Source organism: Rhipicephalus sanguineus, chromosome 1 (genome assembly GCF_013339695.2).
Source record: "Rhipicephalus sanguineus isolate Rsan-2018 chromosome 1, BIME_Rsan_1.4, whole genome shotgun sequence".
Taxonomy (NCBI): domain Eukaryota; kingdom Metazoa; phylum Arthropoda; class Arachnida; order Ixodida; family Ixodidae; genus Rhipicephalus; species Rhipicephalus sanguineus.
The window spans coordinates 180,874,321-180,889,029 of record NC_051176.1 but is presented as its reverse complement, the minus strand read 5'-3'; the positions used below and the strand labels follow the sequence as shown (position 1 = coordinate 180,889,029).

The 14,709-nt window shown below is 45.6% G+C and overlaps 1 protein-coding gene across 1 annotated transcript; it reads left to right on the top strand.

Annotated features, from left to right (window-relative positions):
• The first annotated feature begins 1,771 nt into the window (after positions 1-1,771).
• On the top strand, positions 1,772-5,723 carry LOC119380524 (THAP domain-containing protein 5-like). Its single transcript, XM_049418072.1, has 8 exons — positions 1,772-2,023; positions 2,094-2,222; positions 3,066-3,143; positions 3,210-3,287; positions 3,367-3,441; positions 3,992-4,223; positions 5,082-5,159; positions 5,265-5,723. Exons 1-6 carry the CDS (start codon positions 1,862-1,864, stop codon positions 4,124-4,126), a joined length of 657 nt encoding a protein of 218 aa, XP_049274029.1. The 5' UTR covers positions 1,772-1,861; the 3' UTR covers positions 4,127-4,223; positions 5,082-5,159; positions 5,265-5,723.
• Positions 5,724-14,709: the final 8,986 nt, after the last annotated feature.

Sequence of the window (14,709 nt, the reverse complement as noted above, 5' to 3'; positions counted from 1 at the left end):
CTGCCGGTGAAGGCGGTTTGTCGCCGGATTTGGGAGCGGCGGCGGCAGGGACACGTACGCGCATGCGCTCCTCATTTGGCGCAGAGCACTGCTAGTCAGCAATAGTTACATTGTGAGCACCACAGATGGGGGGCAATCGGAGATCTCTGTTCGTTCCGCGTTCGTTCTGGCGGTGTTACGTCACAAAAGTGGGCGGTCCGCAGCTCTCTCCCGCCGAGACGAAGAGGACAGCCAATCCCAACCGTCAAGCGGCGAGCTTTCCGGAAGTAGACGCGCATCGTTTGCCCTCGGCAAGGGGACCGTATACTTCAAAACGAAGTGTTTCTCGCCTTCTAATAAATACAGTTGCTATACGAACAGATATTGTTTTCTTCTTCTCAAGCTCAAACAGTTTCTGAAACAGCGATACGTTTTGAGTACTGATATTTATTAGTGTTAGTTTTTCTAACGTGGTTGCTATGTGATGTCACGCACGCGAATAAAAAGAGAAAAGTAGCGGTTGGCGCAGTTTTTTGAAATGTCGTCTTACCGCAATGCCTGCCTGGGCCCCCGGGTGCCAGATCGTCATAGGGAGCTTCTGCTGGCTTATATGAAAGAGCACCCACAGATTGCGACGCCGTCGTGCCCGCTGGGGCCGTCGTTCACGAGTGAAGACCGCGACGACATGTGGCAGTAGCTGGTAGCGCTTTTGAACGAAGACGTCCCTGCGCGTAGGACCACAGCCCAGTGGCAGGCCCGTTCGTTTCGAGAAGCGAAAGCGACGCCGCATTCGCTCATGTCTTCAAACGCATCTCGCACCTCCAACCGCTCTGCCTCTGCTTCGAGAAGCGCAGCAAGAGAAGCATCCGTCGCAGCGCCATTTTCTCAATATCAGCTGTTGCGGCATCCACAACCGCCGCATCATGCCGTGCGAAACTGCTTGTTCGCTCGAGAGAAAGCGTGCGAACGGTCTCGCGCTCCGTTCGTTTGTAGCAGACGACATGCTCGTTATGACGCGGTATGACGTCACCAAAAAATAAAAGATCAAGCAAAAAAACAAAAAAAAGAAATGGCTACGCCCCTCAGAGACATGGGTTCTCCAGCTTTGGCCAATCGCGTGCGCCGCCAGAGGTCTGCGCGTGCGCGGAAGCGGGGGCGCAGTGTTGTGGCGAACGGAGACGCACTGTGGGTATTCCCAGAGCCGTATATTCCTTCGGAGAGTTCGGCGGAGGGGCGGAGCCAACAACCATCCAAATTTAGCGGCGGCGCGGCGCTGTCCGCCATTTTGTGCCGCGGCACTGTAAGCTCGCGTTGGCGTGCGCCCGCAACGCTCCGTCTCTGGCGAACCCTTTCTTCAGCGACCGCGCTGCAAGCCCCCATTGCGACGTCCGTGCAGGTCCACGATGTTCCACGCAGCCGACACGTGCACGATCAGCAGCAAAGACACACCAGGTCGGTCACAGAGGAAGCATAAATGCCGACAGCGACGTCACGGGTACAGCATCACGAGAAACCTCGGCACGAAATGGCGTCGGCGGCGCGGAAGCGCGCTGTTGCCAGACTGGCGGCGAGATCAAAAGAGCGCCGAACTCTCCCAAAGGGAATATACGGCTCTGGGTATTCCCAGAGCCGTATATTCCCTTTGGGAGAGTTCGGCGGTCTTTTGATCTCGCCGCCAGTCTGGCAACTGCTGCACTAAAGTCTGGCAACAGCACGCTTCCGCGCCGCCGACGCCATTTCGTGCCGAGGTTTCTCGTGATGCTGTACCCGTGACGTTGCTGTCGGCATTTATGCTTCCTCTGTGACCGACCTGGTGTGTCTTTGCTGCTGTTCGTGCACGTGTCGGCTGCGTGGAACATCGTGGACTTGCACGGACGTCGCAATGGGGGCTTGCAGCGCAGTAGGCTGCTCTAACTCGCTGAAGAAAGGGTTCGCCCTTTACCGTTTTCCTCAAGGCGACAGGAATCGAGCACGGCGCCGCGTTTGGGAAGTACGAACGAAGCGGGATAAATGGAAAGCCTGCGACAACTCCCGCCTTTGTGAGGTAAGTGTGAAAATTAGTAGGCCCAATTAGATCCGCATTCATGGTGCGCATGTGTGCGCATCCGTTGCAGGTTCACTTCGAGTCTGATCAGTTTGAGCCCCTTCGCAAAGGACCGAAGAAGCTCAAGTGCACAGCTGTTCCGACGCTGTTTCTGCATTGCGCGGACAAGAAGAAGCGGAAACCTCCTAAGATAAGAAAGGTGAATGCCATGCGGCGTCGTTGTCGCAGCTTGTTTACAGCGGTGACTGCATTTTGTGTGATAAGCAAGCGCTCTTCGCACGGCATGCCCGTCGCGATACGGCTCTGGCAATGACGGCTCGCGGTGCTTGCGTTTAAGGCTAATTCATAATGAAGTCTCTAAAATGCAATTTGTGCTGCATCGACGTAGTTGTTCAAGAGTTGTATTCAGCTGTGATCGAAGAAAAGAGTTGGGGGACGGCGCGGTGGCTCAGTCGTAATAGTGCTCGGCGGCTGACCCGCAAGGCGCGCACTTGGTCCCTGCCTCGGCGGTCGAATTTAGATGAAGGCAAAATCATTGAGGCCCGTGTGCTGTACGATGCCATCGCATGACAAACGACCCCAGGTGGTCGAATTTTTCGCATCCCTCCACTACGGCGTGCCTCGGAGATCGAGACACTGAACCTCGTGAAAGAAAACCATGTAACGTGTATTTTTTTAAATATTTGAAGACTGAAAATCTCTAAAAGGTGAGGCAATTTGCATTCAGTTGTTAAGGTGGAGTGGGGCATTAGAGCACCATCTCGCTGCAGACATGAAATCAAGAACCTGTATTACAGTTCACGTTTTACAATACCAGGAGTATTGCATAAGTGTGATGTTTCTTTTTTTTTTAGAAACAGCAGCCGGGAAAGCAATGCTTAGTTACCCAAACCTACATCACTTGCCATGAACAGTGAAAATCAGTCTTACTGTTATCATGCAGGATATGACTACACCCATTTGTAAAGCTGTGCCAGTCATTGAATGTCGTGTTTACATTTGTAACGGAATGGGACGCTTAGACGTGCATACCACCCTTCAGGTCGATTCAACACCAACGACCTTTCCTGCTGATTCTGTGCTTGTGGCTGCCTCAAGTCAAGGGTGCCCATCTCACCAGGTAAACATCTGCGCAATTTACGTTTGTATCAATTATTTGATTGGCACTGAAAGCTTAAAACCTTAGATGGATTCAAGCCTCCTGACCCCTCCTTCTGATTCTGTGCTCGTGGCGGCCTCATATCAAAGATGCCCATCTGAACAGGTAAACTTCTTCGCTATTTACTCTAGCATCAGTTGTTTGGTTGCAACATGTACTGACTAGCTTACTCTACACGCTTCAGACCGATTCAAGGCCAGCGACCTCCCCTGATACTGTGCTCATGGCTGCCTCATGTCAAAGGTGCCCATCTGAACAGGTAAACTTCTTCGCTATTTACTCTAGCATCAGTTGTTTGGTTGCGGCATATACTGACTAGCTTAGTCCACACACTTCAGATGGATTCAAGCCAAGCAACCTCTCCTCCTGATTCTGTGCTCATGGCTCCCTCAAGTCAACGATGCCCATCTGAACAGGTAAACTTCTTCGCTATTTACTCTAGCATCAGTTGTTTGGTTGCGGCATTTACTGACTAGCTTAGTCCACACACTTCAGATGGATTCAAGCCAAGCAACTTTTCCTCCTGATTCTGTGCTCATGGCTCCCTCAAGTCAACGATGCCCATCTGAACAGGTAAACTTCTTCGCTATTTACTCTAGCATCAGTTGTTTGGTTGCGGCATTTACTGACTAGCTTAGTCCACACACTTCAGATGGATTCAAGCCAAGCAACCTCTCCTCCTGATTCTGTGCTCATGGCTCCCTCAAGTCAACGATGCCCATCTGAACAGGTAAACTTCTTCGCTATTTACTCTAGCATCAGTTGTTTGGTTGCAACATGTACTGAATAGCTTACTCTACACACTTCAGACCGATTCAAGGCCAGCGACCTCCCCTGATACTGTGCTCATGGCTGCCTCATGTCAAAGGTGCCCATCTGAACAGGTAAACTTCTTCGCTATTTACTCTAGCATCAGTTGTTTGGTTGCGGCATATACTGACTAGCTTAGTCCACACACTTCAGATGGATTCAAGCCAAGCAACCTCTCCTCCTGATTCTGTGCTCATGGCTCCCTCAAGTCAACGATGCCCATCTGAACAGGTAAACTTCTTCGCTATTTACTCTAGCATCAGTTGTTTGGTTGCAACATGTACTGACTAGCTTACTCTACACACTTCAGACCGATTCAAGGCCAGCGACCTCCCCTGATACTGTGCTCATGGCTGCCTCATGTCAAAGGTGCCCATCTGAACAGGTAAACTTCTTCGCTATTTACTCTAGCATCAGTTGTTTGGTTGCGGCATATACTGACTAGCTTAGTCCACACACTTCAGATGGATTCAAGCCAAGCAACCTCTCCTCCTGATTCTGTGCTCATGGCTCCCTCAAGTCAACGATGCCCATCTGAACAGGTAAACTTCTTCGCTATTTACTCTAGCATCAGTTGTTTGGTTGCAACATGTACTGACTAGCTTACTCTACACACTTCAGACCGATTCAAGGCCAGCGACCTCCCCTGATACTGTGCTCATGGCTGCCTCATGTCAAAGGTGCCCATCTGAACAGGTAAACTTCTTCGCTATTTACTCTAGCATCAGTTGTTTGGTTGCGGCATATACTGACTAGCTTAGTCCACACACTTCAGATGGATTCAAGCCAAGCAACCTCTCCTCCTGATTCTGTGCTCATGGCTCCCTCAAGTCAACGATGCCCATCTGAACAGGTAAACTTCTTCGCTATTTACTCTAGCATCAGTTGTTTGGTTGCGGCATATACTGACTAGCTTAGTCCACACACTTCAGATGGATTCAAGCCAAGCAACCTCTCCTCCTGATTCTGTGCTCATGGCTCCCTCAAGTCAACGATGCCCATCTGAACAGGTAAACTTCTTCGCTATTTACTCTAGCATCAGTTGTTTGGTTGCGGCATATACTGACTAGCTTAGTCCGCACACTTCAGATGGATTCAAGCCCATCAACTTCTCCTTATGATTCTGTGCCCTTGGCTGCCTCAAATCAAGAGTGTTCACTCCATCAGGTAAACTATGCAACTCTGCTGAGTGCGTGTGTTCTTTTGTGTTGGCCGAAATCATTCAAGCTCTCATGTTGTACTGCAAATATTTTCACCTGTTCTGACTTTCAGGCAGCTCATTTGATGGTAACCACATCTGCCACAACCAGTGACCCAATAGGCGTTTGTTTTCGAGAAACCCATACAACAGAGAACACATCTTCTGGAACGCATGAACGTTTTTCAAACACACTGCAACAGGTCTCTCCTAAAAAGGTAAGCCACCACAGCTTGCTTTTTCATTTCTATCACTATCTTTTCCACAAATCTATATTGTCACTTAGTACGTTTGCTTAATGGTAGTAACTGTCAAAATTTTAACACTCATACTACCAAAGCTTAAGGTTTTGGTTATTTGAAAAAAATTCTCGAAGTCTTATCTCTGGTGTAACTTTGTAGTCTTGGGCACTTTGAGCTACATGCCCTTTAAAACAGCCGCTATTGGGACTACCTTTTGCTAATGGTTTCATAAATGTTTGAGCTTTGTGCATGCATAAAATAATGGCTATGCTTGTTCTTCATTATGCCGTTTTTATTCTATGCTTTGCTAGGTAATGCTTTATTTTTATTTACTTGTGCACTCATAATTATGGTTTGTATTCTGATGCTCCAGATAGTGGCAGACCTACAACGCAAGTTGAAGTGTCTGCAGAGAAAAAAACGAGACCTCGTGCAAGAAAATGCACGAATAAAGAAAGGCATTGCAAGGGTCTTCAATGAAGATCAGGTACGAGCACTCGGCAAAGAGAAAAACAATGGTTGCTCGTGGTCTACTCAAACAATCAAAAAGGCTCTGAGGCTGCACTTCGCATGTGGTTCTACCGGTTACAACCTCCTCATTTCTCAAGGTCAGCCTCTGCCTGCTGAACGTACTTTACGTGAACATACGCAAGGCATCAAATTTGAACCTGGCATACTTGATGGAGTGTTTGAAATGATGAAGTGCAAAATAGCTGCATTTAAGCAACATGAGAAAAAATGTGTGCTTATGATCGATGAAATGCAGCTGCACGACAAGCTTGAGTACGACCCCAGCTCACAAAGCGTGTGTGGCTTTACCACTCTAGGAGAAAATGTAGATAACCCAGTGTTAGCCACTCACTGCTTAGCGTTCATGATCGGGGGTGTTTCTACGCGATGGAAACAGGTAGTAGGCTACCATTTCACTGGATTGTCTTTCAAAGGCAGTGACTGTGCAGCTGTTGTGCATGCAATTATACGGAAGTGTAGTGCCATTGGCCTTGATGTTGTGGCCATTACGAGTGACATGGGTGCAGGGAACCGAGCTTTGTGGAGGGTGCTTGGTGTGCATGCAGAAAGAAATGGCGTGGTGTCATGCTCTACACCGCATCCAGATCAGCCATCAAAAAATATATGTGTGCTAGCAGATGCTCCCCACATATTGAAGAACATTAGAAATCACCTCTGTAGGCTACAAACTATAACACTGCCAGACAACATTGTTGAGGAACATAAGTTACCAACCAATATTGTTCACATGTGGCCTGTGATAGAACTGGTAAAGCATGAAAAGGAGAAGCCCTACAAACTGGCACCACATCTAAGTGAGATGCATATTTCCCCAGGCCATTTCCACAAAATGAAGGTAGCCCCAGCAGCAGAACTGATGAGCCATAAAACGGCATGCGCGATTGAGCAACTTGTTGACAATGGCGTGTTAAGCACCAAAGCCCAAACCACGGCCTGGTTTTTTAGGCAAGTAAACAGATGGTTTGACCTGATGTGCAGTCGATACATTGGAACCGCATTCAGCCAGTGTAAGCCTGAAGAACATGACAAGGCTGTAAGCTTCATGCAGTTCTTCATGACCCTCTTTCGGGACATTAAAATAGCTGACGGTTCATGGAAACCTGTGCAAACGGGCGTGCTGCTTAGCACCAGTAGCATTTTGTCGCTCCAAAAAGATCTCCTAAAAGAAGGCTACAAATTTGTTCTGACTGCTCGCTTCACCCAAGACAGTCTTGAGAACCTCTTCTCAATGATTCGTGCAAGAAATCCTATTCCTACACCTTATCAGTGCAAGATGGCTCTTCGGGTCATCAGTGTTTCTCAGTACTTAAAACATGCCAAGAAAGGAAGCTATGACATTGATGATGGGGCCTTCTTTTTGGCCGATTATCGGTCCCAGTTTTCTAGCAGTGTGACCAAAGTCATTGAAGGCGCACATGAGGATGAAGTTGATGATGTTATACCTGACATGAGCAGCTCAGAAGAGAGTGCATTTGCATACTTGTCAGGATACCTTGCATCATCTGTGCTGAAAAATAACTCAACATGCAACCTGTGCAAGGAATCTATAATAGATCCACAAAATGATGGCAAGTGTGTACAGTTTATTCGGGCCAAGGCTTATAAAGATGGTTGTCTTGCTATCCCAAGTCAGATCCTAGTGTCTCTGTTGCAAATGTGTGAAAGCATATTTGTGAAACACGCATCTTCTTTGCATAAGCAAGTAAACAATGCAAAGCGGCTGCAAGAAATAATGATGAGTGCTACAACTGGCATACATTTTCCACAATGTCACAATATTAAGGCTCACATAATACAACGATTTATTGTCTTTCGTATCCGCATCCATTTAAAGGATCTCAGTAAGAAAGAACATGAAAGGCAAAAGGCAGCTATGGAAGCCAGGAAATTCGCAAGTGCGTCAACAGCCCGTAAGGCTGCACAAGAGAGCCCGTCTCTCTCTGTTCTTCAGGCATAAAGTGTTTCAGTAAAAAAAAAAAGACCAGCAGTTTACTCTAGTACGTCACAGCTCATGTACGCTATGTGCACTGAACCCTATCAGTATTAGCTGGGCATGGAAAGTTTTTTGTGAGATCGGCAAATTTATTCAATAGGATTTCGTTAGATGGAGTTTTAACTGTACTGTCATAAAAAATTTTCTGTGAGCTGGTTGGTTTAGAGGAGACTGTTTAATCAGCTCTCTCCATCTGCCCTGCATGTTATCTGACAGAATGTTAGTTTCAATCGAAATTGCAGTAGTTGTGCTTGTCCTACACAAATTAGGTTACTGAAGACTCATTAGGAGTGGTGCGGTGTTTTCGTTAAGATGAGCTCAGCGCTGTATGATGAGGTATGTCGTCATCCCTTTGGAGGCAGTTGAAAGGGGTACCATCCTTCCACTGTTCAGGTACAAGAGTTATGTGCTTGTGTTGTCATTTATTTTTAACTGATTACACCTCATGTAATAAGCGATTATGCTGTTTTCAAAACATTGCATTGTTTTTTGTGTGTGAAATGCTCTGCATCAGTCATGAATTTAAGCCCTAGAGGTTGGTTTTAACCTATTTATAGCAGTGCAGCTATCAGCTCTCAGCTGGATTGTGTCATATTCTAACGGATATGTTTGCTCCTGTGTTAGTCGCTTCAGAGACATTCAATTTAATGCGTTTTTTTCTGGCCACTCACTATGATGGTTTGTGGTACTTGTCTTCATCTGGTATTTGTTTTTGCTGACCCGATGTAGCTCAGTCTCTCTTTTTTTGCAAATATTCCCCACAGACTGGGGCTTTCTTCTTTTATTGTTTGCTCTGGACTCATTGTATTTGCATATCCTTATCCAAAATGATGAAACGCAACAAAATTGTTTTATCATCCTGCATATCATTTCTTCTTTTTCAGTCTGCTTTTGGTCCATTGATCTTGCATTTGTTTACATCAGCTATTAGTGATTCCTAATTGGTGTAGTGGAGCACTGTTCTTCATATTCGTATTAGTATGTTTTTGATCCATTATTCTTGTCTTTGTTTACACCATCTCTTAGTGATTGCTGATTGGTGTAGTGGAACACTGTCCTTTGTATTTGTATTGGTCTTTCTGATGCATCGTTCTCGTATTTGTTTATATAAACAATTAGTTATTAGTGAAGTAGAGCACTGTTCTTCATATTTGTATTAGTCTGTTTTTGATCTAGTGTTATTGTGTTTGTTTACATCAGCTCTTAGTGAGTGCTGATTAGTGTAGTGGAGCACTGTTCTTTGTATTTGTATTCTTGTGAACACCTGTTACACCTCCAGATGATGCTTAAGCATATCTGGCAATAAAACGATCGTAATATTTGTATTAGTCTGTTTTTGATCTAGTGTTATTGTGTTTGTTTACATCAGCTCTTAGTGAGTGCTGATTGGTGTAGTGGAGCACTGTTCTTTGTATTTGTATTCTTGTGAACACCTGTTACACCTCCAGATGATGCTTAAGCATATCTGGCAATAAAACGATCGTATGCGACTTTCTTCCGTTACTTATATCACCAATGCCTTATTTCAGAAGTGGTAATACCCCTTTAATGAGGGCACTTGGGGATGCATTCAGTAAAAATTTAATAAATGGCGATGCTGGGCACAGCTGCTTACCTTTAGGCATGCAAATCAAGAAAAATTTTCCTTGAGTTCAGGAAATCCTGTTTGACGTAAGTGCGTTTGTACAGTAAATCTCGGACCAGCCTTCATCCACTCAAGCCCTGTTTATTTCGAGCCATCAACTTCTTTTTGGATGATATTCCCCTTGCCGTGGCCCTCCAGTCAGCATGAAGCAAGTTCAAAATTATCGAATGAAGTAAACACCTCGCGGGTTAGATCGCGAAGACCGTACGAGTGATAAATGTTCTACTTTCACTGCACACCAGCAAACACTTCAGGTGCTGACGCCCGCTGCAGCAAATGCGCCGTATTATTCTCGGTAAGCGACGCCAGTTAATCTTTTACTCACTAGCATTGAAAGCTTCGAATAAAGCACACACAAAACATCGTCGTCGTATAAGCGGCGTTGCCAAGAGAGAGCCGCCCGAAATAGAGGTCTGTTAAGTTGAAGACGTCAACTTTTGTATCGAACATTTAATACCGAATGTTACATACGTGTCGAAATGTCGAATGTACAATTCCTCGGTGCCTAACAGACTCTTGTTATTTGGTTCCTATAAAATAAACTGCCGCAGTAATCGAAGCGGGCATACAGCGAGGTGCAAGGCAGAGCTGCAGATCTACTGCGGATCAAAACGGCAAAGTGCAGTTCATTTACAATGACCCACGCCGTCCTACTTTTGACGTATGTTAAGCTAGCCTTCCTTAAAGCTACCTTTTTGTGAACATAATCAAATATTCGTGCTACCAGTAGTTATTTTTTGAGATGAAACCTAGCCAGAGACGGAGCGTTGCGGGCGCACGCCAACGCGGGCTTACAGTGCCGCGGCACAAAATGGCGGACAGCGCCGCCGCTAAATTTGGATGGCTGTTGGCTCCGCCCCTCCGCCGAACTCTCCGAAGGAATATACGGCTCTGGGTATTCCCAGTTACGATAACAGCAGTGGCGCCACTCGACGTTGCGGGTAGTCGTGTACGGTAGTGCAGAGCGAGCGGTCGGTCCATGGAGGGTGTTTTACTTTGCAATGGTTGTGTGCATGTGTGTTTGTATGTACAGGGTGTTCTTTTTTAGACAATACAGATTTTTTATAAAAATCCTGACAGTAAAGATCCGGTTGTTTTCGCCCACGAAATCCACGTCGAGGCGGAAGTACCTTGTCGCAGTTAAAATGAGACTGATGCGACTAATCAACAAAAACTCGGTTATTAACTTTTTAATTGGTGACTTGAGGGCAGGTGTTTATATCAGAAAGCTGCGCGTGCCAATTTATGACATACCCATTTTCTGGAAACCATGAAAGTTGCGTGTAATTAGAGATATTCCTCATCGAATTTTAGGGCCGATACCAAAAATGACCTCACCGAGCGCGCGAAAAACGCGACCACTCTGATACGTCAGTCCAGAACTACACGTGACAACGAAGTGTCGCAATTTGAATGAAGGTTCGTCCCGGCGACGTCTTCTTGTGTGAAACGGCAAGTCATTTCAGCTGCACCAGGGGATCACCGTACCTTTGCGTGTGGTGGTTGCTGATTATCTGTTTCTTTCTAGCTGTGCGAAAAAAAATATAATAAACGCGATATTAACCTCTTCTTTCCATGCGAAGCATAAAACTCAGGGGCAGCCGCTGCGGCGTCTCTTCTTGCAGACAGGCGAAATATTTTTTCGCGCCTGTTTAGAGTCTAAAGAAACAGATAAGCACCACGAATCGCGTCGAAAGAATAAGCTGTGTAACCTAAGGGAGCAAATCTTTGGGTAAGTTGGTGATCCATTATGTGACTAACAGCGCGATGAAAGGACAAAGGACAAGGAAGAAACACAGAGGAGCTTCCTTGTCCCTTAGCTTCCTAGTCACATAATAAGCTGTGTACTCGTATATGTCAGCATGCTTTCGATTTAAATTTCGCCCCTTCCTTGTCGCGGGCAGTTCCGGTCTTATGTAACAGAGGAGTTGCGCTTCCTGCGCGCCTGGTGCGGTCAGTTTCGGTATCGGCCTTAAAATTAAAATTAAAATGACGAATATCGCTAATGACGCGAAACTTTCACAATTTCTAAAAAATCGGCATGGTAGAAATTGGCACGCACTAGAACTTTCTTATATAAACTGCCCTGAAGCCAATAATTAAAAAGATAATTAACGAGTTTTTGCGAATTAGTCACGTCAATGCCATTTTAACTGCGGAAAACTATTTCTGCCTTGACATAGAGTTCATGTACGAAAACGAAAAGGGCCTGACTGTTACAGAAGTTTTGTACAAATCTGTATTGTCTATAAAAAAAACACCCTGTGTGTTTATCTCTGTAAATGTCATCGATACTGCGTCCTTCGATGTCGATCTATTTGGAAATACGATGGCTCATCATGCGATCACACAGCTTATCTTTTTTTTTTTTTGCAGCCATCAGAAATAGCCGCGAAAACTGAGCTACTGCAGTGAATAAATACTACTACATGAACCACAAGAAACTCTCGACTGAGAAATAACTGTCACAAATCATCGGAGAAACTTTGTAAAGGCAGTAAAAAATTACTCGCATTGTACTCGCTGAGAAACCTAACAGGGAGTAAAAGAATACTACCCCTGCTACATTGAAAAGCTTGGTCAGCATGAGAGTAAATTTTTACCTCGACTGTACGTTGTTAAAAAAAAAATACACGAAAGGGAATGCGCTTAAGGGCAAGCGGTTTACTCCACAACCTTTCACGTCACCGTAGAGTGCACCGCTGCCTACTTCCCTCCCCTCCCATATCCTTCGGTCCACCCGTACTCCGGAGCAGTGGGAACGCATCCTTCGCGACGGCGCCCCCGAGGTCTGTCGGGCGCTCGTACTGCGGGCCCGGGCTATCGCAGAGGTTCTCATAGGAGTCCCGGAATAGGGACCCTCCCCGGTTTCTTTGTACTTTAATAAAGGAATGTTTTCATCATCCCTTTTCGGGTTATTTTTGTTTAGAGTGTAGACACAAAGCCATGCTTCTCGGTGGTTTTATTCGATGCGTGGCCGCACTGAGTGCACTGCCGCTCCGCAGAGCGCATAGTGCTGCGCATGCGAGTTCTCCCATAAGCATGGACGGAGCAGCACATTTCAACAAGTCTGCGTTATTTCGGGAGCGTGCATCTCTTGTCAGGCTGTCAGGACGTTGTCAACTGTTGTCAGGACATCACATCCGTGCGTTAGAAGACGTCTATTTGAAGAAAATAGAAAAATGTGCTGGGGATTCGGTGATCCGCCTATTTTTGTCATAAGTGGGCTGACATACAATCAGTGTACGGTGGAGGGTCCATTCGGGGTATACCCTTTGTTATAGTACTGAAAATTGTTATGTGCAGTGAATATCACGTATGAATAGTTCATTTTTGTGCCCAGCTAGAGCCAGAACATCGCAGAAGAATGCTTGTCACATATTATTACGTTTTTTTTTATATACAGGTCTGCGCAGAAGCCAACGTGTTTGAAAATATGGTTGTGCTGGAAATTTTAGTTCCCTAGGCGTCTGAACTAGGTTAAAACCAGCTTTTCTGGCTTTCATCCAGCCGTGTATGCTACAGTGGCATTGTCCAGGACAAGCCTAAGACGCAATAAGGGTCTAGCATTTCTAAAATATAGCACCAAGCTCTAGAAACAAAACTGTGACACAGACTGCTGCTAAGCATAGCGGCACATAAATCGCGCTTCCGTATCATCCATCCAAATTGTTTTGCTTGCTGTCAATTTGCGTAGTCTTCTTTGGCTAGACGTCTGTAGAGGCTTTCCTGTTTACTTCCGTCGTTACCGAGCAACCGCATCGTCGATCAAACCTAACCCGCACGACCGTGTCACGTCACTCAGCTCGCGCCTGCCGGCAGAGACCTCATTCATCTAAGCGGGTGCACTCTTACGGCGGAGTCCCTCTGAATTGAGCCCGAGTGGTGGATTTCCTTCTTTCGAGCTATTTCATTTTCACCCTCAAGTAGAAGTTACAGCTTTCGCGAGTTTCTCCCTCAGAGCAGATTGCTTTGACCGAGTGGGTGCCGAGATCTGAGAAACGAGCTCCGCAGCCATTGTTGGTTTTCCTTCTGCGAGTCTGTGTGCGGGAGCCGAAAAAAAAGAAAGACGGGCAGTTCTTCCAAGCAAACAACGCTGCTAATACGGTGAGCTGGAAGTGGTTTTCCTACTCCAGTACTCATCGCATAATCGCATCACGAAGTGCCGTGCACTTGATAGAGCTAAGGAAATGATAACAAATGACATTCGAAACGGCGACTGTTATATCAGCGCAGTATATTCTTGAAATCGTACAGAAAATCCGGGGATTAAAAACTAATCTGGAGAACATTGCGCTGTGGGCAATTCTCTCGGAATTAGGTTTATTTTCCACATAGGACGAACAAACTCGATGATCAAATTAACACAGATGCGTTAATGAAAATCGTACCAAGTCCTAAAAGACAGCTATAGTTGCATGACGTGCGACAAATAAACCACATATAACGATGCGTTCATTTTTCAAATATAGCATGACAACATTCTAGCTCTAACAAAGAAGTTTGTTTCAAAATGAGGCATAAGAGATAAAAAAATCGAACGAGCCATTCTGATGTGTTCAGTGTTTTCGCAGCAAGTATGCACTCAAGCGCATGATGATATTTCACGGAACATTCTATAGAGTTCAAAGAACCGTCGTGAGTGCACGCGAAGTAACTTGATATGGTATAGCCTTGTTGGCTGCAGAAGCAAAAACAGACAGCGAAGTTCATTAGACCTCTGAGCATCTATTACATAATTTTCAGTGCTCGTTTAAACTAAAGTTATAAACTACAATCACTTTACTTTCATTTTCACCATGCGTTTTTATCCATGCTGACAAGCGCAAAAACTGCGAAATATTACTGTTCATGAACGGGTCTCGCATTGTTACCAATCTTGCCAACGAGCGCAAACTATATAAGCAAGAAGACACTGTATGTAAGTGCGTGCGTTGCCGCTGTCCACTCTACAACATCCTGCGGTCATCAGCGAAATTTACTCGGTACATATTAGAAATAGTATTTACTGATCCTTAGGTAACTGGGAAAAAAATGGAAACACAGTTCGAATGCCTTGCCTTTACACTTGAAGGGACACTAAAGGGCAAAACGATTTTTCTCATATT

What these genes read in the sequence shown, in the direction of transcription:
- LOC119380524 (XM_049418072.1), top strand. Translation starts at nt 1,862, where the DNA reads ATGGGGGCTTGCAGCGCAGTAGGCTGCTCTAACTCGCTGAAGAAAGGG. An exon ending in ACAACTCCCGCCTTTGTGAG is followed by an intron (nt 2,024 to 2,093) that starts GTAAGTGTGAAA and finishes CATCCGTTGCAG; the next exon opens with GTTCACTTCGAGTCTGATCA. An exon ending in AAAGATGCCCATCTGAACAG is followed by an intron (nt 3,288 to 3,366) that starts GTAAACTTCTTC and finishes TACACGCTTCAG; the next exon opens with ACCGATTCAAGGCCAGCGAC.